This window comes from Oncorhynchus masou, chromosome 31 (assembly GCF_036934945.1).
Source record: "Oncorhynchus masou masou isolate Uvic2021 chromosome 31, UVic_Omas_1.1, whole genome shotgun sequence".
NCBI lineage: Eukaryota > Metazoa > Chordata > Actinopteri > Salmoniformes > Salmonidae > Oncorhynchus > Oncorhynchus masou.
The window spans coordinates 55,719,518-55,745,372 of NC_088242.1; the positions used below are offsets into that span (position 1 = coordinate 55,719,518).

General features: G+C 44.7%; 1 protein-coding gene across 1 annotated transcript in view; it reads right to left on the reverse strand.

Annotated features, from left to right (window-relative positions):
• Positions 1-22,911, reverse strand: part of LOC135524148 (laminin subunit beta-1-like) — a 46,202-nt gene extending 23,291 nt beyond the window's left edge. Inside the window, exons 1-17 of the mRNA XM_064951367.1 lie at positions 22,572-22,911; positions 21,891-22,069; positions 12,863-13,004; positions 10,293-10,366; positions 9,400-9,588; positions 8,550-8,613; positions 8,145-8,353; positions 6,935-7,055; positions 6,555-6,743; positions 5,446-5,622; positions 5,210-5,322; positions 4,683-4,762; positions 3,832-3,967; positions 3,548-3,706; positions 3,320-3,447; positions 2,872-2,992; positions 2,484-2,685 (exon numbers count right to left, since the gene is read on the reverse strand). Of these exons, the coding sequence (XP_064807439.1) occupies positions 2,484-2,685; positions 2,872-2,992; positions 3,320-3,447; positions 3,548-3,706; positions 3,832-3,967; positions 4,683-4,762; positions 5,210-5,322; positions 5,446-5,622; positions 6,555-6,743; positions 6,935-7,055; positions 8,145-8,353; positions 8,550-8,613; positions 9,400-9,588; positions 10,293-10,366; positions 12,863-13,004; positions 21,891-22,069; positions 22,572-22,602 (2,314 nt within the window). The 5' untranslated portion in view covers positions 22,603-22,911. The remainder of the gene's footprint in view (positions 1-2,483; positions 2,686-2,871; positions 2,993-3,319; positions 3,448-3,547; positions 3,707-3,831; positions 3,968-4,682; positions 4,763-5,209; positions 5,323-5,445; positions 5,623-6,554; positions 6,744-6,934; positions 7,056-8,144; positions 8,354-8,549; positions 8,614-9,399; positions 9,589-10,292; positions 10,367-12,862; positions 13,005-21,890; positions 22,070-22,571) is intronic.
• Between the last annotated feature and the right edge of the window lie 2,944 nt (positions 22,912-25,855).

The following is a 25,855-nucleotide window of genomic DNA, read 5'->3' on the forward strand; positions in this document are numbered from 1 at the left end:
ACCTCAAACAACCTCCACGTGGGACCTCAAACAACCTCCACGTGGGACCTCAAACAACCTCCACGTGGGACCTCAAACAAACTCCACGTGGGACCTCAAACAACCTCCACGTGGGACCTCAAACAACATCCACATGGCAATTGAGACAAGATAATGTGACTTCCACAGCTGGGAGGATTTTAAATAATATTGGCATCATTCCTAGAGACAACAAATACAAAGCCAATCAAAGAATATCACACTTATTTAAATCCTAACAATTGCTTTTCTTCACCTAGACATCTAACTACAGTATTATGCTGCAAAGTAGGTACCGTCCTATACAGTATAGCTTTGTTATAAACATCTTTACTTTTTGCCGACCATGAGTGAGAAGAGTTCACCTCAAAGATAGAGTATTGGGTTCTATTTTATATTTGATATTATGCCATACTCTTCTACTCTAAATCAGACCACCTGTGTGAAAACGTTGATTCGATAGCAGGAAACCTGCATATGGGGCGGCAGGGTAGCCTAGGGGTTAGAGCGTTGGACTAGTAACCGGAAGGTTGCGAGTTCAAACCCCCGAGCTGACAAGGTACAAATCTGTCGTTCTGCCCCTGAACAGGCAGTTAACCCACTGTTCCCAGGCCGTCATTGAAAATAAGAATTTGTTCTTAACTGACTTGCCTGGTTAAATAAAGGTAAAATAAAAAAATAAAAAATATGCTATAGCCTGTCAGTTCTCACTCTGTCTGACAGGGAAGGAGATTCACTGCTGTGGCGGGCTGAGAATGTTCCTCTACGGGCATTTCAGGATCCGAGAGGGTCTATAATCAAGCTACAGGTCCATACATGAGGAGATTATAGAGAGATAGAGACGCAGTGTAACTGTTGATGAGTGGCATGGGCCGGAAACCGGAGATGACTGCACTATGCCAGAGACACCGGAGGGGATAGAGTACAGAAGGACAGAGGAGTGACAGGAAATGAAATAAAGGGATAGGAAAAGAAAGGAATGGAAACTGCTGCTGTACTAGCGGAGAGACCGAGGCTTTTAGTGTAGACAGTCTATGAGGAGTTTGACTGATGTTGATTGCCAGACAGAGGTGGCAGGTCAATTGTTGGAATTAAATTCAGGCATTACAAAACAATGTCCACCACATGCAAACTTTAGGACAAAAACTAGGGTTGAATATTTTCCAGGTATTTTACAAATGTTCCATCCTGAGAATAAATCACTTTTCTACCGGGTTAACCTGCTATTTCCCGCCAAAACCGGAAGTGTCTTTTTTTAAAGCATATTAAGAATATACAGTGCCTTCGGAGAGTATTCAGACCCCTTGACCTTTTCCACAAAAAAAAAAAACAGAAATATTACATTTACATAAGTGTTCAGACCCTTTACTCAGTAATTTGTTGAGGCACCATTGGCAGCGATTACAGCATCGAGTCTTCTTGGGTATGACGCTACAAGCTTGTATTTGGGGAGTTTCTCGCAGCTATTTTCAGGTCTCTCCAGAGATGTTCAATTGGGTTCAAGTCCGGGCTCTGGCTGGGCCACTCAAGGACATTCAGAGACTCCAATCAAGTTGTAGAAACATCTCAAGGATAATCAAAGGAAACAGGATGAACCTGAGCTCAATTTCAAGTCTCATAGCAAAGGGTCTGAATAGTTATGTAAATAAGGTATCTGTTTTTTTATTTTTAATACATTTGCAAAAATGTCTAAAAACCTGGTTTTGCTTTGGCATTATTGGGTATTGTGTGTAGATTGATGAGGAAACTATGTTTTATTTAATCCATTTTAGATTATAGCTGTAATGTAAGAAAATGTGGGAAAAAGTCAAGGGGTCTGAATACTTTCTGAATGCACCACATATACCTATATCAATCTTGAACAGGATTATATATTTTGGTTGCAATTTTAATGGAATTGAGAGACTGTGCGAGAGTGCTCGAGCATGCACTGATTTAAAGCAACCATTTTTGAGTGGTAGGCTGTTTTAAAACTCTGCAGTAGCAATTAAAAACAATTTTTACAAATAACATTACGATGACAATAAAAAAAAATAAGGTGACCCCCAAAATCCAGATGGAGATGTGTAAACTGGCAAGCATTCAGTCTTTATATTACTGTAGCATAGGCTACGCTGCAGCAAATGTAGGGCCTACCTGTCACAAGAAACAAAGTTACCATGATGAGATGAATAGGTCTACGAGCCTAGTGATCCGCGCTCCATACTGAGATGGGCTGTATTTCCCCACACCGAGTGTTGACGACTGATCATGCAGAGAGCGGAGAGAGGGCCGTAGACACACTTATTATAATTGACTGGTTTCTCACAGTTATTTATCCCGTTGAAAAAGGGAGTGGTTTTGGGTGGTAAATCTCGGTAACCGGGTTCCCGTCATTCAACCCCAACAAAGACCTTTAGTTAAGAAACAAATACATGTGCATACCAGTATGTTGAAGAATAGTGTTGGGAGTGCGGTCCCCATACCTTTAGCTCCCCGGTGCAGCAGAGCAGATACGCTGAAGATGAAGTCACGGCAGATGTCTGTGGACGGGGTCTTCACTACGCTCTGGCTGTTCTCCAGACAGCGGTAACGCTGGAACGTGTCCCAGGCACTGTTGGTGGCCACGTCACCTCCCACAGAACCAGTGAAGATCTCCAGGTTCTTACAGTGCGGCATCAGCACAATCTACAGACGAGGAAGAGAGATACAGAAGATGGAATGAGATTTAGCATGGAGTCAGTAAAGGCTCAATCCTAATATGAAATCCGAGTAGCTGACATTTCAGCGTAAATCTACAATTGACATTGGTGGGTATTTTAAGGAAAAGTCAGAGTTGTGTGTGTGTGTGTGTGGGGGGGGGGTGGAACTAACCGAGTCGATAAGTGTATATGGGGACTGGACGTCACTGAGTGCAGAGTAGAGGGGCAGGCTCAGACGAACAGTGTAGTTCATCCCTGCCTCGAAACACACTGGTCTGGGGAGCACCATGTATCTGAGGAGACAAGAAAAATACGGATTTCAGAAAATAAAACACACTTTTTCAAACACTCCTATGACACACACACTAAATCTGTGTTCCCAGTGTGCTCCAGGGGAACTTCCAAGGTGCATACACAGAGTATACCTAGTACACAGACAGAGGCCATCACTCACTCTCACATGCACAGTCACTCTCACAAGCATTTTCGCTACACTCGCAATACCATCTGCTAATCATGTGTATGTGACCAATACCATTTGATTTGATTTGACCAGTCACCCACCAGTCCCCCCTCCCACCAACACATACACACAGACAGAGGAGGAGGTGTGTGTTTACCGTGATCCGGGATGAAGGGATATCATCTGGTTGTCGTCATCGGGCATGGTGTTGGCACAGCGACTGTCTGCTGAAATCAAACTGGGCCGCATCACTGTCATCAACACCTCCTCCCACTGGTCTGGTAACTACGCCAACACAACAGGTACATAGACATAAACAGGTAAACAAGGGTAGGGACATGACCCCATGAAGGTGGAGGGATATGTGATATGTGCTGAGGCTGACCTGAGGCTCATAGCGGATGAGGACGTCGTACTCCATGGAGTGGGGGATGTTGTCAATGGAGAACTCCAGGTAGGCCCCCTCAGGAACGTTGACAAAACCTATCCCAGTCCAGGTGGGGCTACGGTCCTGCGGGCGAGGTCTCTGCACTACTGTCAAACCCTGGAGGAAGAAGAGAGGGAGGGAAGAAGAGAGGGAGGGAAAAATATAGGGTGAGAAAGACAAAAGGTAAGTAGGCGTAGTGGACATGAATCGACCATGATCACGTGATGAGGTAGGTAACTCACAGGTCCAAACTTGGCGTCCTCGGCCTCGTAGGTGTAGTGGTCCAGGGCAATGAAATAGAAGCCTGACTCCACCTGGTCACAGCGCCGACCAAACATGTGTTCTCTACACGCACACTGGCCAGTCTCCTGAGAACAGCTGGAGTCAGAGAGAGAGAGAGGACCGAGTTTAAAAGTTTCAACATCAAGGTATTTTAAGACTTTTGTGGCTGTATCAAAAGCAGTGGTGGAAAAAGTATACAATTGTCATACTTGAGTAAAAGTAAAGATACCTTAATAGAAAATGACTCAAGTAAAAGTGAAAGTCACCCAGTAAAATACTACTTTATACTAGTAAAAGTCTAAAAGTATTTGGTTTTCAATACACTTAAGTATCAAAAGTACATTTAATTGTTAAAATATATTTAAGTATCAAAAGTAAGCAAATCAGACGGCACCATAGTTTTTTTTTTACGGATAGTCAGGGGCACATTCCAACACTCAGTCCACTCAATCCACCAAGCAGTAGGGATGACAAGGGATGTTCTCTTGAAAAGTGTGTGGAGTGGACCATTTTCCTGTCCTGCTCAGCATTCAAATGTAACTTTTACTTTTGTGTGTCAGGGAAAATGTATGGAGTAAAAAGTACACTATTTTCATTAGAAATGTAGCGAAGTAAAACTTTTCCAAAATATAAATAGTAAAGTAAAGCACAGATAACCCAAAAAAACGACTTAAGTAGTACTCTAAAGTATTTTTACATAAGTAATTTACACCACTGATCAAAAGAAGAAAGTATGAAGAATTTGTAAAGTAAATTGGGTAACAGACAGGCATTTAGATAAGAGAATTAGAGATGTGAACTTTGAACTCACTCGTTATTGAGGGCTCCACCCAGGTCACAGTCACATGGTCTGCAGCCATCCATATCATTGCTGAGCCCCCAGTGCTGAGGCTGTAGGATACACACACACACACACACACACACACACACACACACACACACACACACACACACACACACACACACACACACACACACACACACACACACACACACACACACACTGTTAAAAACACTCCTTTAATGACAGTTGTTAACGACCTCCCACTATGTTTCACTGCAAAAGCTGTTTCCAAGCTGTGGACGGATGTACCAGTCTCTTTACAAGATTTACAGGCCTGGTGACGACTAAACCAAGCCACCAAAAAACACTTACAGAACGTATGTAGCAGATGTGTAACTAGCTGGCTAGTGAAGCGCTAGTGGCCATTGGTAATCGTAAGTCAACTGACTCTCACATAGTGTCCGGGCTAACTTTTTGGTCTCTCAGTTTGCACAGTTGACTTTGAGTACAAAGTGTTGTGTACAAAGTAAGTAAATCATAATAGGGTTCCGTACCATACATTGGTCACAGTCTCTCCCTGTGACCAGGCTTTTGCAGAAACAATCTCCTGAGTCCGTATGACACGGACTCCCTCCAGGAACTGTCCCCAGGGTATTACAGGTGCAGGCTGGGAAAAACAACAAAGAGTAGTTATTCCAATAAAATGCTGAAATACACAGCTTGAAAAAGCCTATGCAAGGACTTGGAAAAACCCCAAGACGTGTGCGTGAATGTGTGTGTGTGTCTTTACCCAGGCAGCCCAGAGGGTGGTCACCCAGGCCATAGTGGGCCTGCTGGCACTGGTCACAGCGCTCTCCCTCCACATTGGGTTTGCAGCGACACTGGCCAGTGATCAGTCCAGATGACACATCAGTCATCCTGTCACAGATCCCGCCGTTCAGGGAGCCCACCGGATCACAGTTACATGCTACGGAGAGATGGGAATCATCAGGAACATTTGAGTTAGGAATTATGATGTAAAATGGGGTATTGTGCAAGAAACTAGTGGAGTAGAAATGCTGCAATGGTGACAAGCTAACGGGCTTAAGAAATGGTCAAGGTCAATATGAATGTGATGTATTTGATATTTTCCTCTTGATGAAGGGAATATACTGTAACTTCTGAAGGTTATTTGAACATCTGCATCAATGATTTATGTGCTTAACTGTAGCTATCTACGGGCTAACAAAATGACCAAACTTAAAACAAAAGGGTAGGAAATAAAAGTCTTACAAAGGAATAATGGAAGTTCTCACACACACCCCATTACACCAGGACTCCAAACACTGGAGACAAATGTGAAAACCTTAACAAGCCCATTATTCACACATCAACACAGACTGGGATGAGGTTCTCCCTAGATGCTAAGCTGAGGCCAGCTATGCATATCCAGCGGCCAACCCAGAGAGCCATGAAAGGGGGGGAGGTGACCCATGAGAAGGGTCTCTTCTACACCATACAGTGGTTTGGGATTAAAAGACCACACTGCTTTGGCTGACATAGCCTCAAAGCCCAGGTGTTCTCGCTCAGATCCAGGTCACAGAGGCAGGATCAAAGATCCAGATCGCAGATCCAGATCGCAGATCCAGGCGGGAGGAAGGGAAAATGTGAAACGTCTATATTTTCTAAAGAGAGACAGACAGAGTCACGGACGAGATGAGGGGGGGTGGAGCAAAGTGGCGGAGAAGCGTACAAGGTTGGAGGCAGAGGTGAAGAAACAGAGGTTCAAGAGGTGGAGGAGTAACGGGGGAGAATGTAACAAGGATGGCTGGAGGTAGAGAGGTGAAGGCTGGGTTTGGATGGTGGGGTGTGGAGGGGAGGGGAGCCGTAGAGGGGGTTGGAGTTGGAGGCTCGACCTACGTTCACAGATGCTGGGGTCGCGGATGTCCCTCTCTGGGTGCTGGTAGTAGAAAGGCTTGCACTGTTCACAGTTGTGACCCATGGTGTTGTGCTGGCACTCGTCACACACACCGCCGCTCACATTACCCGTAGAGACGTAAACTGCCATGTCGAAGTGACACGAGCCTGAGTGCTGGTTACAGTTACACTCTGCAGAGAGAGAGACGAAGGCAAGCAGACAACGTTGATTCACAGTGTTCATAAAAAAGCTAGTTGGACGGTTGTTAACTGACTGAGCAGACACTGCAGCCTGTCATCACAAGCGATCAATTATAAGGGGACCACAAGCTATAATATTTCCCTCTGGTAAAAAAAAGATAAGTTAGGGTAAAGTGGCATACTTTTACAGGCATTGGTGTTGCGTCCCTTGGCTGGTCTCCAGGGCAGCTCGTGGTAGAAGTCCTGACACTTCTCACAGTTTAGCCCCATGGTGTTGTGGTTGCACATACAGTGGCCATGCACCTTAGGAATATCATTCAGAAATGGAGGCGAACAACTGAATTAGACATGTACTAAGTACTTAAAAGCAGTGAATATGCCATTACTTCATATCTTATCCATGTGCATAAACTACGAACACAAATGATCGATTGACATCGACCTTAAAATGATTTCACAGGCCATATTCAGGGTTTAATAGTATAGTTCAGGGACCTATCAACTACTGTGCAGAGACCCAGGCCTCTGGTGGAACAGTGGTATTTGAAACAGCTTCCCTTGGCCATTATGGTCCATTACAGCTGAGATATCAGTGCAAAAGCAAGGGGAAACTACAGACAAAAGGAACAGCTGCTCGAGATATTGTTTTTCCTCCAGCTCTATCCGCGTATTCCCCTTCCAGATGGCAGCAGGACATGTTTACAGTGTTGGCTAGTTCTCATCTGGTCTGCAGACAAAGGACAATACGTTGACAGACAGACTGACTCGGATCCGGTTAAAATGAGCAAACTAACAATTAAATAATAAAACCTTCAAGAAAATAGCAGATACGTGCCAAGTTTGGTGTCGCTATAACAGCCACTATGCCACTCTTATGGCAGGGTTACGCAGCTTTTATGTTAGGCCTCCTCAGGCAAGGTGTTACTGTATCTAGTTTTGTTTTTAAGACATTTTAATGTGAGGGAATCCATTTGAAAAACACTGCAAAATGACTGAGAGGAAGAGGAGAGTGAATAGGGATAATTTCCTCTTTCCTGGTGAATAGGCTGTATAATAAAAGTGACCAAAAGGCAGAGTAGCCTTTCCGCAGACAGACAGACAGACAGGCCGTAGCAGAGACTAAACAGGAACTGCATTGTTTGCCTTTTTCTCTCCAGAGCATACACACACAGACAAACACGTACACACACAAGACACATGCTGTCCGCAAACACACAAACAGTCTCCCAAGCGCACGCAGATGTCGACCCACACGCTCTCACCAACACAAACACAATTGTTCTTAAACGGCAACACACACACACACTCACACACAGTGCACAAATGTCCACAAATGTCCACACATAAGGAGACCTGATGAAAACTACAACAACCTTATCAGGGAGAACTCACCATGCCCTCCACTCCATCCCCAGCCCCAGCCCCGTCGACGGGGGCGCACTCGGAGGCGTGTCCGTAGCAGAAGCAGTTACCCCGGACCACCATGTCATAGACAGCGTAGTAGTACTTCTCCTTGATCTCCATGCGGGAGTCCAGCAGGTTGTCTCCCAGGGTGTGCAGCTTGGTGAACTTCACCCTCAGGTTGGTGATCTTCAACATGTCTGAATCGTTCGGAGACATGTGTTAGCCGTTAGCTTGTAGATTATTAGCCCTGAGGTCATTATGCGTAGTAATTGTGTTTTGCAGTTCTAGTTGGCTAACAGGCAACACATAGCTGGTATTTTCCCCCCAGAAAATGGGAAGGATCAAAAGAACAGACATAAACCATTAAGTACACGTGTCGTCACTGGAACTTACTTTGGATTCTGGGGCTGTAGGGATCTTCAATACGGAAAGCTGGATCCAAAACTCGGAAGATGACCTACAGAGACAGTCACTGCGATTACACTCGACTTTCATTGTGTTGTGTATGTGATTGGTTATTACTTAGCTACAACAAATGACTTGACATACACTGAGTGTACAAAACATTAAGACTCCTTCCTATTATTGAGTTGCGCCCCACCCTCCTCAGAACAGCCTCAATGCGCCGGGCCATGGGCCTCACAAGGTGTGGAAAGTGTTCCACAGGGATGCTGGCCCATGTTGACTCCAATGCTTCCCGCAGTTGTGTCAAGTTGGTTGGATGTCCTTTGGTTGGTGGACCATTCTTGATACATGCGGGAAAATGTTGAGGGTGAAAAATCCAGAAGCGTTGCAGTTCTTGACACAAACCGGTGCGCCTGGCACCTACTACCATACCCCCTTTCAAAGGCACTTTTATAATCCTTCTTTAACCTGTCTCTTCCCCGTCATCCACACTGATTGAAGTTGATCTAACATGTAACGTCAATAACATTTACATTTGAGTGATTCAGCAGATGCTTTTATCCAGGGCAACTTACAAGAGCAATTATGGTTAAGTGCCTTGCTCAAGGCCACAGACAGATTTCTCACTTAGTCGGCTCAGGGACTCGAACTAGCGACGTTTCAGTTACTGGCCCAAAGCTCTTAACCGCTAGGCTACCTGCCACTTTCACCTGGAGTCACCGGGTCAGTCTATGTCAATGAAAGAGCAGGTGATCTTAATGTTTTGTAAACTCAGTGTATAAACCTATCATTGATAGAATTTAGACACTCTCAAAACTCAGTAATTCGGAACACACACCTCTCCCTCTGTCGACGGCTCTATGTCGGAGTAATGCGAATCGCAGATGATGTCATCCACTTTCTGCATGGGCCCCGGGGATATGGCAGGGTATGCCGCCGCGCAGTCGTATGCAAAGTAGCGGTACACCTGCCAGTTCTTCCCAAAGTCAGCCGAGCGCTCGATCACCATAGCAGCAGGCCGGAAGGTCTGTCGTGGAGAAGAAACCATACTTATGCACTTTGATGATATACCTTCACACTGAGGTTACGACCAGCAATTTGACCAGGAGTACATCTGGAAAATGGCAAACTTTTTCTAAACTAACATAATTCGCTGTAATCAAAGATGACGCGCCATGAGAGAATACAGGTGTGAACTATCTAATAGAATGATATACTACAATACCATAATTACAATGAACGTTGAGTCATACTATGTGAACATGTTGATGTTGAAAGATCTGTGAACAACAGGGGACATATTCTGGCATTTGACTTTACATCCTTCTTATGAGAAGCTGCTAGCCATTGGGAATGTCTGTTACAGTACATTCATTCATAACTGGAACTTTTGTATTTGTCACACAGGATTGATGACACAGTTGAGTTCAATATTGGCTGTATTTCAAAAGTGCTTTCACACAGCATAAATAGGTTGCGATTGTGAGTAATGTTATACAGGCTCGATCTGTGTGGAGCGAACAATCCCGGACGGGAAGGAGGTCTGTTCCACATTCCTCGGGCTCACACACAGCTGGGGGATATGTGTGTGTGTGTGGGGGGAGGGGGGGGAGACCTCCCAGACCAAGTCTTGTGCTAATCTCCTGAGTAGACAGGCCAGCCAGCATCCCCTTACACATTACCCATGCTCCCCCACAGCGAGCCCTCTGAGCCAGCATCTCCATTGGTTACCTTGAAGGTCATGATGAGGTGGGTGAAATGAAACTCCGCCTCCAAGTTCAGCTGGATGGTCACTTTCTCAAGACCTGCGGAGAAAAAGAGGAAGAGGGGGGAAAAGAGACAGAGAGGAAAAGGAGAGAGCGACATTTAAAAAAAAAAGAGGTGGCCAAAAATGGAAAAGGGGAGGGAGAGATAGAGGGGCCAGGAAAGAGAAAGGGTCAAAAGGCAAGTGAAGGATAGAATTACAAAAAGTTATGAAGTCAGAGAGGGTGAAACGGATGGAGAGAGGAAGGAGAAAGAAAAACCAAAAAATGAGCAAGCATAACACAATCTGGAATGCTTAACACGACACTGCACTTATCCACTCTTCCCAGTGCTTCCTCTGGGCCGGAACACTTGCCTTAACTCTTCGACTCTCTCGCTCCATAGTCTAATCATGGTTGGTTCCATTCTATCATATCAATCTCACGGCTGCCCTTCTGATTCCTGACATCCATCTTCTTTGCCACAAAATTACGCGGTGGGTTTTAAGCATAACCACGGGGCAGTTAAACAGCAAATAACAAAATAGCTGTTCCAAATGTCCCTATTTCTTTGGTAAAACTAATGTCAAGCGGCTATGTTTAATGAGTAGCAAAAAGAGCAACAAGGGCAACAACAAGCCACCACGTATTCCAACGGACTATAAATCATGTTTGCATTACAACAACATAAGGCAACTAAGAAGTAATAATACGCTTTCTAGCAACGATTGTTGAGTGTCAGTTGTACAGAGGGTTTGGGGGAAACCTTTTCTGTGCTTATGTATGTAAGAGGTTGTGTTTTGGTCTGGGTCATACATTGCCAGTGTCGAAGCGGATCTAGTACGGTAATGTCTGGATTATGAATGAAAATCCCCTGCCTCTTTTCCAACCCCCATCGGCGGAGTTGGCCGCTATATTCCTCCACCAAAACCTCGCCAAAGTCCTATCAGATGACTTTCTGGATCCAATATCCTTGCAGCCCTATTTTGGGAGTTAACTCTTTCAAGACAAGGTGTACTTGGGATATCAAAATTCTTAATTGAAAAAAACAAAAGTACAATGCAGCCGTTTTTATTTCAATATCAAATTATTTCTGGGTCACAATTACTTTCCTGTGATTGTTTTCAATGAAAATGTTCAAAAAGTAACAAAAAACGTCTTTTTTTTAGCAAAAAGCAATTTCTCAAGCAAGAATTTTGTAAGAACTGTATGGGAGTCATCTGAGTGAGGGACCTAATTGGAGGAGCCTCATGGGAGGGATGTGTAACCATCTCTCTTTGTTATAAGTTATTGGTCTATTAACTGATATCGCCTGGTATTATCCTAATTCTCTAAATGTCACTCTATTATTTCAACCTCATAGCCGTGGAAATATCTGTCAAATATAGGGAAATGACCTTTTGAAAGCACTGCCCATTTAAAGTTGTGGATGATTTCAATGCTGGTGGCCTCTGAGTAATCATTAAAGGCCAAGTGCTCAGGGAAGAGGCAGGCGAGCCGAGAACGGAGAGGAGAAATAACGCAAGGACATCAAGACAGCAGCGGCAGCAGTAGAGAAACCTCATCCGAAGGGCTTTTGACTTCTCAAACATGGCAGAAAGCCCCGTCCCCTTATTAATTCAGCCACGTACTTAGATAACTAGCATGTGAAACTTAGGGGTCGCGTTAATGCAGAATTACGCGCTTTTCAAGCAGAAAAAAATATAAAACACATGAGAAATATCTTTCTATGTTCCTTCTTTGATAAACATTTGAAATATGTTAGCCATGCATTGTTTTTGCAAAAAATACCTAGCTTTTTCATTGTTAGCTCATTTAATTGTGTGGCTGCCAGCCAAATAGCATTGCAGTTCTGTTGTCATCTGATGAAAATTAAGCTATTTTCTGCCTATAGTGTTGCAATAATGTATTTTCTGTGAAGGAAAACTATACTTGCATGCCCGTGATCACTCTATTGAAGCAAAAAAAAACACGGTTGGCCTTCAATATAGAACACGACCCCTGTCAGCTGGACTCACCTGCTCCTGCCTTCTCCCATTGTGCAATTTACAAACAAACACGTGACTCGTTCAACTGTTCTGGGGAAATACGGTGAGCTTCATAATGTAAAATAATGTGACAGGTGAACTGATCAACGCGATCTGCATGATCTCCTAACGTACTGCACAAGTTGACAGCAGGTATTTATTTAAATAGGTAGCCACAAATATTGAAATGTATTGAAAAACTGCAACAACAAAAAATAGTTTAAACTGTAATCTATATACGGTATACTGCCCAAGCCTAGTAAGAAGTGAGAACTTCCTTACGAGCATCCATTACACGGTGTACACAGTGTGTCATCCCAACGGCCACCTAGCTAATCATTCCCAAAGGGTTCATCCTGTTATTCCAACGTTTATGAAAGGTCAGCCATTACTGCTTTCTCTTTGAAGCCTTCCCTCACATTGATTAAAGCTAAGGGATTGGAGGGTGAAAATATGCCAGGAGGCGGGAGTGAGAGAGTCACCATTAATTGAACCCCTCTGCCTGCTGCCCCCCCCCCCCACGAGAACTCACCATTCTCTGACTGCCACCAGGTTTTCAAGCGGTTGGGGGCGAATGTGGTCACGACGTTCTCCACCCGGTGGCCGGTGGTGGTGTTCACCACGCTTTTGACGTAGACGTCGGTGGAGTCACACAAAAAGCATTTCTTCTCATCCTGAAGAGACCGTGGGGGTTGGGAGAAAGAGAGAGAGATGAGACTGCCAGTGATGCCAAGCGGATTTCTCCCACTCGGGGACAGATAGGAAACAAAGCCCATTCATACAGAAGTGAATGAAAATGAGTTATTTTATCAAGAGTAGATATGGATGCTGAAATGAGTGATTGCGCCAAATAGGCACTTAACAACTTTAAAAATAGGAGCTTATCTTGCCCTGGCCTCATCAGCGAATGCTTATCTGAGGCTGCTGACAATGTATGCTTCATTTGGCCACCAGATGTTCAGAAGACACACAGTGTGTGTAGTGGTTGTGTGTGTGTGTGTGTGTGTGTGTGTGTGTGTGTGTGTGTGTGTGTGTGTGTGTGTGTGTGTGTGTGTGTGTGTGTGTGTGTGTGTGTGTGTGTGTGTGTGTGCTTTTAAGGGTACAAATTCAGCACCATCTAGATATCCTTCCAACGTCTTTTTATCACTTCACTTGAGGAGAAACAACTTTACAATATTCTAAAGCATCTATACATCAGGACCATGAAACATTGAGCCCACAGGCACACACTAGAATTTAAATTCCACTACATATAGATGTGTTTGATAAGACATGGAACCTCCACCTTCTCTAGAATCCTGTTGGATCACAATCTGGTTTCTCTCTGCTTCAGTGGTCACACACATTATAAAAAATTGTATTGGATTAGATTTCAATCTTAAAATGTTAGCATGCTCAGGACATACCATACTTTAAACAGATGCACGTCATGAAAGTATTCTCAAGTAGTACATTGGATATAGGAGGATATAATACAGACCGATGCGGGTTTAGAACTACAAAGCTGATAAAATAGGATGATTTCTCAGACAAGGTATGGTCTGTCTTTTTTATGTAAGGGAGAACAAAAGCACAGCCACTTTCAAGTTGTTGAAGACATTCCAAAACTCTTTTGTTGGTCGGAAGCTCAATAATGCTGCTAAAGTGATTGTGTGACTGAGGCAGGAAGTGGTCTAGACAACTCAGAGTGTTGTGCGACTCCCAAACATCTCTCCCACTCCTACGCTCACATTGAGAAAGCAGGAGTTTAATGAAAACATATCTGAAAGGAAGTATTGAAAATAAAAGCACAATGATTATTTTGAATATACACCATTGATATATTCCACCCCCAACAGACAAGGGATTGACTGTAAACCTTAAGGTGATTATTATAACATCTGAATGCCAAATTGACCACGGCAAGAGCGTTTCCATTTTTAGAATTTATTTATTATCCATATCTCTTAATAAGTAAATAGATTTCCTGTCACTATCGAAGTCAATCCAAAGGGTAGGTTTAAAAACTTCTTTGGGATCGGTGTCCCTTCCGAGGGACGGTTAAGATAACTTAGGCTAATGCGATTAGCATGAGGTTGTAGGTAACAAGAACATTTCCCAGGACATAGACATATCTGATATATATATATAGCTTAAATTCTTGTTAATACAGCTGCACTGTCCAATTTACAGTAGCTATTACAGTGAAATAATACCATTATATTGTTTGAGGAGAGTGCACAGTTTGAACATGAAAAGTTATTAATAAACAAATTATGCACATTTGGGCAGTCTTGATACAACATTTTGAACAGAAATGCAATGGTTCATTGGATCAGTCTAAACGTTGCACATACACTAAATTGCACCTGAACTGTAATAATAGATTATGGCCTTTCTCTTGTATTTCAAAGAAGATGGTACAAAAGAAATACAAACAAACGGTTTGTTTTTTCTTTGTATTATCTTTTACCACATCTAATGTGTTATATTCTCCTACATTCCTTTCACATTTCCACAAACTTCAAAGTATTTCCTTTCAAATGGTACCAAGAATATGCATATCCTTGCTTCAGGGACTGAGTTACAGGCAGTTAGATTTCGGTATGTAATTTTGGGCTAAAATTTTTTTTAAAGTGGCGGATCCTTTATCAGAGTAAATGAAATGTAACCATACTTTATAAGTGACATATCATCTATTTAGGCCTATATAGCATTTGCAAAGTCATCAACAGCTATTGTTTCAATTCAACCAAGGGGTTCAAATAAAAATAGACAATTCATATAGGCATATTTCAATTCAACCTTTATTTAAGTAGGCAAGTCCGTTAAGAACAAATTCTTATTGACAATGATGGCCTACCGGGGAACGGAGAGTTAACTGCCTTGTTCAGGGGCAGAAGGACAGATTTTTACCTTGTCAGCTCAGGGATAAGATCCAGCAACCTTTCAGTTACTAGCCCAACGCTCTAACCACTAGGCTGCCTCCCCTGGTTTTCAAGCTTTGGTTGATTTAAAATGTAGTCTTCAAGTTAATAATTAATATGTTGGATTCATGTCTCCATCGCAACCAAAAATGTAAGTTAAATAATATGACTAAATCAAATCCAACTTTATTTAAAAGTGCATTTAAGGTTTGATTTGGTCCTATTCATTTAACATATCAATAATACATTTGTAAACAAACTGGAAATCGAATTGTGTTTGGTTGTCAACACAACCAAATATCAACATTTGAAGAACATGTAGGCTTTCTTCTGCTTGAGTAGTTCTATCTGAGCCACTCTGCCACTGTGCTACAAATTAATAACTGATATGTTGGATTCATGTATTCATCTCAACCAAAAATATAAGTTCATAAAAATAAGGCAGAGGCTCAGATTTAACTATTCAAGCATTAGATTCCTCTCCTTTAAATGTTGATATTTGGTTGCGTTTTCAACCACATGCAATTCAATATTACTTTTGTAACACAGTAAATAGCCTAAAGTCAAGGCTCTCTTACAAACTAATGTAACAGTATTTATTCAACCTTAAAATAAGAAACACATCCATGGTCACATTTTTCACGTTTTATGCACAGCAATATGTACACGGCGGTAGGCCTGTTCTAAAATGCATACAACACATGCGAGCGGTTCCATGCACCGAGACGGAAATATCTGTTAGAAATGTAGAAAGAAGAGTGACCTTAAGATGCAACAACTATAATGGGTTGCTAATATGACTAGGATGATGCCTTTGGCTGCTAGACAATGAAAGACAGTTCATTTTAAAACCAATAGAACGAGAGAAGGCATATAGTGTAGTGTTAGCTAGCTACATAGTTGGCTTTGCTGTCTTCGTATCCAAGGTAATTGTGTAGTTTAGAGTGTGTAGACTTAGAGTGATTATCTTAATTTACCGAGGTTAGCTAGCCAGCTATTTGTCGTCCTTAACGTAGGAGTCACTGCTAGCTAGCTAGCCAACAGCTAGCCAACGTCTTCCGAATTGAACTTCAACAACCCGGTCAACATTCCGCCTCGCTCCACAGGTAGTATCACATTTTCATTTCACTTCATTACAGTACAACGGTTTGATTTGTTTGATCGTAGCTAGCTAGCTACATAGCCGTCTTTGTATCTAAGACAATTGTGTAGTCTGGAGCGATTTTCTAGGTTAGCTAGCCAGCTATTGTCTTTCTTTTAACGTAACGTTACGTAATCAACACTGCTAGCTAGCCAGCTAGCCCCCGAATAGCAGCACTGTAGAAACTATTACACTCGACGGAACGACTTGATTAGTGTAGTGTCAACAATGTAGCCACTGCCAGCTAGCCTACTCCAGCAGTACTGTATCATTTCAATCATTTTAGTCAATAAGATTCTTGCTACGTAAGTTTAACGTTCTGAACATTCGATAAGTGTAGTCCACTTGTCATTCCAATCTCCTTTGCATTAGCGTAGCCTCTTCTGTAGCCTGTCAACTATGTGTCTATCTATCCCTGTTCTCTCCTCTCTGCACAGACCATACAAACGCTCCACACCGCGTGGCCGCGGCCACCCTAATCTGGTGGTCCCAGCGCGCACGACCCACGTGGAGTTCCAGGTCTCCGGTAGCCTCTGGAACTGCCGATCTGCGGCCAACAAGGCAGAGTTCATCTCAGCCTATGCCTCCCTCCAGTCCCTCGACTTCTTGGCACTGACGGAAACATGGATCACCACAGACAACACTGCTACTCCTACTGCTCTCTCTTCGTCCGCCCACGTGTTCTCGCACACCCCGAGAGCTTCTGGTCAGCGGGGTGGTGGCACCGGGATCCTCATCTCTCCCAAGTGGTCATTCTCTCTTTCTCCCCTTACCCATCTGTCTATCGCCTCCTTTGAATTCCATGCTGTCACAGTTACCAGCCCTTTCAAGCTTAACATCCTTATCATTTATCGCCCTCCAGGTTCCCTCGGAGAGTTCATCAATGAGCTTGATGCCTTGATAAGCTCCTTTCCTGAGGACGGCTCACCTCTCACAGTCCTGGGCGACTTTAACCTCCCCACGTCTACCTTTGACTCATTCCTCTCTGCCTCCTTCTTTCCACTCCTCTCCTCTTTTGACCTCACCCTCTCACCTTCCCCCCTACTCACAAGGCAGGCAATACGCTCGACCTCATCTTTACTAGATGCTGTTCTTCCACTAACCTCATTGCAACTCCCCTCCAAGTCTCCGACCACTACCTTGTATCCTTTTCCCTCTCGCTCTCATCCAACACTTCCCACACTGCCCCTACTCGGATGGTATCGCGCCGTCCCAACCTTCGCTCTCTCTCCCCCGCTACTCTCTCCTCTTCCATCCTATCATCTCTTCCCTCTGCTCATACCTTCATCCAACCTATCTCCTGATTCTGCATCCTCAACCCTCCTCTCTTCCCTTTCTGCATCCTTTGACTCTCTATGTCCCCTATCCTCCAGACCGGCTCGGTCCTCCCCTCCCGCTCCGTGGCTTGACGACTCATTGCGAGCTCACAGAACAGTGCTCCGGGCAGCCGAGCGGAAATGGAGGAAAACTCGCCTCCCTGCGGACCTGGCATCCTTTCACTCCCTCCTCTCTACATTTTCCTCCTCTGTCTCTGCTGCTAAAGCCACTTTCTTCCACTCTAAATTCCAAGCATCTGCCTCTAACCCTAGGAAGCTCTTTGCCACCTTCTCCTCCCTCCTGAATCCTCCTCCCCCTCCCCCCTCCTCCCTCTCTGCAGATGACTTCGTCAACCATTTTGAAAAGAAGGTCGACGACATCCGATCCTCGTTTGCTAAGTCAAACGACACCGCTGGTTCTGCTCACACTGCCCTACCCTGTGCTCTGACCTCTTTCTCCCCTCTCTCTCCAGATGAAATCTCGCTTCTTGTGACGGCCGGGCCGCCCAACAACCTGCCCGCTTGACCCTATCCCCTCCTCTCTTCTCCAGACCATTTCCGGAGACCTTCTCCCTTACCTCACCTCGCTCATCAACTCATCCCTGACCGCTGGCTACGTCCCTTCCGTCTTCAAGAGAGCGAGAGTTGCACCCCTTCTGAAAAAACCTACACTCGATCCCTCCGATGTCAACAACTACAGACCAGTATCCCTTCTTTCTTTTCTCTCCAAAACTCTTGAACGTGCCGTCCTTGGCCAGCTCTCCCGCTATCTCTCTCAGAATGACCTTCTTGATCCAAATCAGTCAGGTTTCAAGACTAGTCATTCAACTGAGACTGCTCTTCTCTGTATCACGGAGGCGCTCCGCACTGCTAAAGCTAACTCTCTCTCCTCTGCTCTCATCCTTCTAGACCTATCGGCTGCCTTCGACACTGTGAACCATCAGATCCTCCTCTCCACCCTCTCCGAGTTGGGCATCTCCGGTGCGGCCCACGCTTGGATTGCGTCCTACCTGACAGGTCGCTCCTACCAGGTGGCGTGGCGAGAATCTGTCTCCCTCGCCACGCGCTCTCACCACTGGTGTCCCCCAGGGCTCTGTTCTAGGCCCTCTCCTATTCTCGCTATACACCAAGTCACTTGGCTCTGTCATAACCTCACATGGTCTCTCCTATCATTGCTATGCAGACGACACACAATTAATCTTCTCCTTTCCCCCTTCTGATGACCAGGTGGCGAATCGCATCTCTGCATGTCTGGCAGACATATCAGTGTGGATGACGGATCACCACCTCAAGCTGAACCTCGGCAAGACGGAGCTGCTCTTCCTCCCGGGGAAGGACTGCCCGTTCCATGATCTCGCCATCACGGTTGACAACTCCATTGTTTCCTCCTCCCAGAGCGCTAAGAACCTTGGCGTGATCCTGGACAACACCCTGTCGTTCTCAACTAACATCAAGGCGGTGGCCCGTTCCTGTAGGTTCATGCTCTACATCATCCGCAGAGTACGCCCCTGCCTCACACAGGAAGCGGCGCAGGTCCTAATCCAGGCACTTGTCATCTCCCGTCTGGATTACTGCAACTCGCTGTTGGCTGGGCTCCCTGCCTGTGCCATTAAACCCCTACAACTCATCCAGAACGCCGCAGCCCGTCTGGTGTTCAACCTTCCCAAGTTCTCTCACGTCACCCCGCTCCTCCGCTCTCTCCACTGGCTTCCAGTTGAAGCTCGCATCCGCTACAAGACCATGGTGCTTGCCTACGGAGCTGTGAGGGGAACGGCACCGCAGTACCTCCAGGCTCTGATCAGGCCCTACACCCAAACAAGGGCACTGCGTTCATCCACCTCTGGCCTGCTCGCCTCCCTACCACTGAGGAAGTACAGTTCCCGCTCAGCCCAGTCAAAACTGTTCGCTGCTCTGGCCCCCCAATGGTGGAACAAACTCCCTCACGACGCCAGGACAGCGGAGTCAATCACCACCTTCCGGAGACACCTGAAACCCCACCTCTTCAAGGAATACCTAGGATAGGATAAAGCAATCCTTCTCACCCCCCTTAAATGATTTAGATGCACTATTGTAAAGTGGCTGTTCCACTGATGTCAGAAGGTGAATTCACCAATTTGTAAGTCGCTCTGGATAAGAGCGTCTGCTAAATGACTTAAATGTAATGTAAATGTAATATATAGTGTTTCTATGGTGGGATCTAGGCTACTTTGGAGCAAGGTAAGAAATGCCTCATAATATGGACTAAAATGTCCAGGTTTCGAACAATCAAAGAACAGGAAAAATATAGAGACGCTAATGATAGGCCTAACCGTCTTCTGGTAGATGGAAAAGCTTTGCCAAAAATCTTCTCAATTAAATGTTAACTAGCTACAAAGTAGCCTACAAAGTAACCTGGCAGAATTATATAATGATTATTTGCATCTAGTGGCCATTTGTTTAGCAAACTCCATCTCTTGCACCACAGAAACGCTAACCAAACAACAGTACTAGGTGCCTGCACACTTGAATTAAAGGTTAACTACACCATTCCCCCTAGACCTCAAAAGTGGTCCCCTGATGTGGATTAAGCATTGTAGTGGATTTAGAACATCCCATTTGTTGTTTGTCTGTTAAAAAGTGCGACTGGGAGCGAAAATCTAATACAATAAAATACATCTGAAACCTGTGAATTTGACTCAGTTGACAGCATCATTTGTTATTTTAAATAGTAGGACACTATTTCTCATTAAAAACATTCCACATGGCCTTCCCGGGAAATGTTGGCAAGATTACCCACTTCTCCAGGCACCACTGCTTATGAGTATACCCACTTCTCCAGGCACCACTGCTTATGAGTATACCCACTTCTCCGGGCACCACTGCTTATGAGTAAACCCACTTCTCCAGGCACCACTGCTTATGAGTAAACCCACTTCTCCAGGCACCACTGCTTATGAGTATACCCACTTCTCCAGGCACCACTGCTTATGAGTAAACCCACTTCTCCAGGCACCACTGCTTATGAGTATACCCACTTCTCCAGGCACCACTGCTTATGAGTAAACCCACTTCTCCAGGCACCACTGCTTATGAGTATACCCACTTCTCCAGGCACCACTACACCACTGCTTATGAGTAAACCCACTTCTCCAGGCACCACTGCTTATGAGTATACCCACTTCTCCAGGCATCACTGCTTATGAGTAAACCCACTTCTCCAGGCACCACTGCTTATGAGTATACCCACTTCTCCAGGGACCACTGCTTATGAGTATACCCACTTCTCCAGGGACCACTGCTTATGAGTATACCCACTTCTCCAGGCACCACTACACCACTGCTTATGAGTATACCCACTTCTCCAGGGACCACTGCTTATGAGTAAACCCACTTCTCCAGGCACCACTGCTTATGAGTATAACCACTTCTCCAGGCACCACTGCTTATGAGTAAACCCACTTCTCCAGGCACCACTGCTTATGAGTAAACCCACTTCTCCAGGCACCACTGCTTATGAGTAAACCCACTTCTCCAGGCACCACTGCTTATGAGTAAACCCACTTCTCCAGGCACCACTGCTTATGAGTAAACTCACTTCTCCAGGCACCACTGCTTATGAGTAAACCCACTTCTCCAGGCACCACTGCTTATGAGTAAACCCACTTCTCCAGGCACCACTGCTTATGAGTAAACCCACTTCTCCAGGCACCACTGCTTATGAGTAAACCCACTTCTCCAGGCACCACTGCTTATGAGTAAACCCACTTCTCCAGGCACCACTGCTTATGAGTAAACCCACTTCTCCAGGCACCACTGCTTATGAGTAAACCCACTTCTCCAGGCACCACTGCTTATGAGTATACACACTTCTCCAGGCACCACTACACCACTGCTTATCTCCCTACCTACTACAGGCATGAATGAGAGACTCCGACTGCTGCCCGAGTGGACACCACAAATCAGAGAGCTTGCTTATGATGAATATGGTAGCTACTAGCCAGGCTAACTTTACATAACGCGCTGGTGCCACTGTAACAATAACGGAGCCTTTTGATAACAGCACCACCGTGAGTCTTACTGTATTAGGTTTTAACTGTTGCCAACTTGTCATAACAATATGAGTATGATTAAAAGCCCAGAGTTAATTACTTTTATAGGTCTATAATAACATATTGGACCTAGTTCAAATCCGTTCTTTATTGTGCCAGACACATTTACCTGTAAATGACTGACGATGCAGAACGGCTCGGGCCGGTGGAGGCCACATGTGGAGTTGGAGGAGAGCTGGTGTGCTCTGCCAATGAGAAGGTCTCCGGTAGCCGGGTAGCAGCTCCCCTCCGTGCATACATCGCTGAACTCGGGTATGCCTACCTGGGCAAGGACGCACGACCCTGCGGCTTTGCAAAGAGGAGGCAGATTTGAACAATGGAATTTATTCAGGCAGGGTTGTTTGAGTGTTGTTTTATTATCAAATATATCTAATGATAGTATAGGAATAGGCTACATTAGCCCACTCTCTTAAAGTGCTCAGAATGGTGTCCCTATGCTAGGCCTACATAATAAAACAGTTTTTTTTTGTTTTCGTTGTTGAAAACACAAGCCTATGAGACTTTGATTTAGCCTATATTAATGTCACATGCGCTAAGTTCTTTAAATGTCTCGTGCTGAGTTGAAAACAAGAACAAGATGGTTCACAGTAAAAACAAAAAAGCCAAACCACTCCACAATAACGTTTAATCAAATGATGACGCGTTTACTATTCAAACCTTATAAGAACTACTGTCCATATAGGAATATACAGTATTTTATGAATTACTTACAACGTTATTATGCTCTTTCAGTTGACTCAATGTTGGCCATGCGTTCTTAAGAAAAACATTTGAAAATAATTTAACTTACATAGCATGGTCGCAATTTGAAATATAAACATTTTTGTTGATATTTCCACCTCTTCTGTTGCGGGTCCTCTCAGTGGGACTGTGTGTGGTTCCTTATAGTATAGTTTTGCGCCTCACCTTTTTTCTTGTCGCCACTGAACAAACCGAGTTTTTTTCCTCCCCTCTCCTCAAGCATGCGCACAGTAACTAGCCCTCCCCCTATTCAATAATTCCAGTTCAGTCAATAAAGTAAAAACCACCAAGCTCCAAGTGCTCATCAACTTGTAAGATATGTTTAACTACAAATTACATAGGAGTTACATCATTAGGCCTAGCTGCGGGTTATCTCAAATGTGGCAGATTATTTGGAGCAGAAAGGATCATGCTGACAGCATCTCGCTCTGCACACATTGAGAGAGCTTTCACACACACACACACGCACGCACGCACGCACACACACACACACACACACACACACACACACACGTTATGGGATTGTGAAATGGTCCTCTCTTAGATACGAACCCCCATCTATACCTACTCATCTAGAACTAAGGACATTTCTCCACTAAGGCAGGAAGCCTCCCTATGTCCCTAGGCACAGGTAAACCAGAGGGTACATCTAGGTACTGAAGCCATGCTACTAATTTACTGTACTGGAGGGAAATAAGGCAAAGAGAGCCTTGAACAGTGAGTTTCCCCTCCACCAAGCGGAACTCAAAAGTATGTACCACAACCACATGTGCCACCACCACCACATGTACCACCACCGCCACATGTACCACCACCACCACCACATGTGCCACCACCCCCATCACATGTACCACCATCACATGTACCACTGTCATATGTACCACCACATGTACCACCACCACAACTACATGTACCACCACCACATGTACCACCACTACATGTACCACCACCACAACCACGTGTACCACCACCACATGTGCCACCACCACCATCACATGTACCAGCACCACATGTACCATCACCACCACCACATGTACCACCACCGCCACCACCTCATGTGCCTCCACCACATGTACCACCACCACCACATGTGCCACCACCACCACATGTGCCACCACCATCACATGTACCACCAACGCCACCACATCTACCATCACCACAACCACATGTACCACCACCACTACATGTGCCACCACCATCACATATACCACCACCACATGTACCACGGCCACATGTACCACCGCCACCACATGTGCCACCACCATCACATATACCACCACCACATGTACAACCACCACATGTACAACCATCATATGTACCACCACCACATGTACCACCACCACATGCACCACCACCACCACATGTCCCACCCTGTTATTGGAGCTGTCCATTGAATCTCAAATTGTAACGTTTTCCCTTGTAACTTTCCTGTACGGTTGTTGGTAATGACAGGCTAGCACCAAAGACTGAACTATCACCTACGGTGAATAACCTACCACCATAATTATATAACACGGTGTGTGGCTGCAAAAGCTCAGAAGGCTGGAGAAGAAACAGGCCAGATGTCCTAATTCAATTACCTGTGAGAAGACAGAGGGGGACTGTGGGAACAAATTCAATAAGATTTTTGAGTCAAAGAAACTAGACCATGTTCACATCCACTAGGCACATTAAAGAAGGAAAGAACTGATTGACCGCATCACATGGCTTTGAAAACATACTTGTGGTATTCATGAAGCATTCCTTGTTTTACTGCTGAAAATAACAAAGACGTATGATACCTGAAGGGACATGCGACTAGTCTTGCAACACAGAAAAGGGGTCTCATTTGCAAAAAATAAATGTAGGCCTTCATTAAATGACACTAATACAGTGAACGCAATCTCTCATTCAGAAATAATTCCTAATAATCCATGGTAAGAAATACCACTGACAGGCTAAACATACCACAATCTGTCCATTCAAGAACAGACAAACGCAACTAAAAAACCTCAAAAGGTTTAAAAGGTTCTCAAATAACCACCGCCCTCTTCTGTAATTAGTTGCATCACAGGAACCAGTGGCGACCTTCAATCAGGCAGCGCAATCAGTGGTCTGTGAATTCCTCCTGTCTAAAAACACAACCAGGGGGCAGGGAGGCGATTCGGACCCCAGTCTGTGACACATTCCTTGGGGTGAGTGATCTGACTGTGTCCTGGGAGGAATGGGATGGAACTCACCACTCACTAGGATTTGAGCAAACAAGAGCCCTAGCGATTGTTCATACGCATTCCGTCCATGTCCACGCGTTTACTTTGATGAAATGCCATATCATTTCTACCTGTGAGGTACCCGGTTTTATTTCATACCCACATTCTGCAACTTCATTTGACTTTTGGGAGAAACGTATAATTCAATGCTACTATGTAAATACTGTAGCCTGGCTCGAGATCTGTTTATGCTTTCTTTTGCTAAAGCATATACAGATCTAGAACCTGGCAATAAAGGCTGCTAACTCAGGTCAATTGTATAGAGCACAGAGTCTTACTGAAGCAAAACAAGCATGGCAGTTAGCCATTAACAGCTGGACGGGAAATGACGTTAGTAGTAAGTGGTGTGTTCTCCTCACCACAAAGCATGGTCAATGAGCTGGAAAGAGGTAGAGAGAGAAGGAGAGGTAGAGAGAGAAATAGGTAGAGGGAGTAAAAGAGAGGTAGAGAGAGAGAAAGAGGCAGAGAGAGTAAAACCGAGAGGGGGGGGGGGGGTGGTCCTTAAAGTGGATGCTGGAGCTTAATGCAACTGACATCTGGGATTTTACACGTCAATTACAAAATTGACAATGTACATTTAATGCCCACCTGTGCAAAAGGCAAAGAGAGAGTGAACATTCCGGGCCAGAGTAGTGACAAATGGACGCATACCAAACCCAGCTGGGACCCATTCCAAACCTGAGAGTGTGTTAAATCTCATCACATCCTAAGCCAGGCTGGGGGCAACATTGTTTCAGGCCAATAACAAGTTCAAAAAACACCTGTCAAATCTTACAAAGAGGTCTACTTCCATCAAAGACCAGGGTAGAAACTGGAAAATGATTGGAAATAATGTAGATGCAGAGTAGAGGTAGAATAACCTGAAAAAGGTTAACAAGAAAGCTTTCCTCCTTTTTTCACATTAGACCATGTAAGCAGATAAGTAGGTTAAGTTGGTAAAATAATAATGCATTTTACAAGATAAAGTAAAGAACGAGCACACAAGAGCCTTCTCTCTCAACTGTCAGTTTCATGATCACCAAATGCCTCCCTGTGGAGCGTTAGGAGAACTACACTCTCAAATTCAGCCGCAAAACTCAAGAGC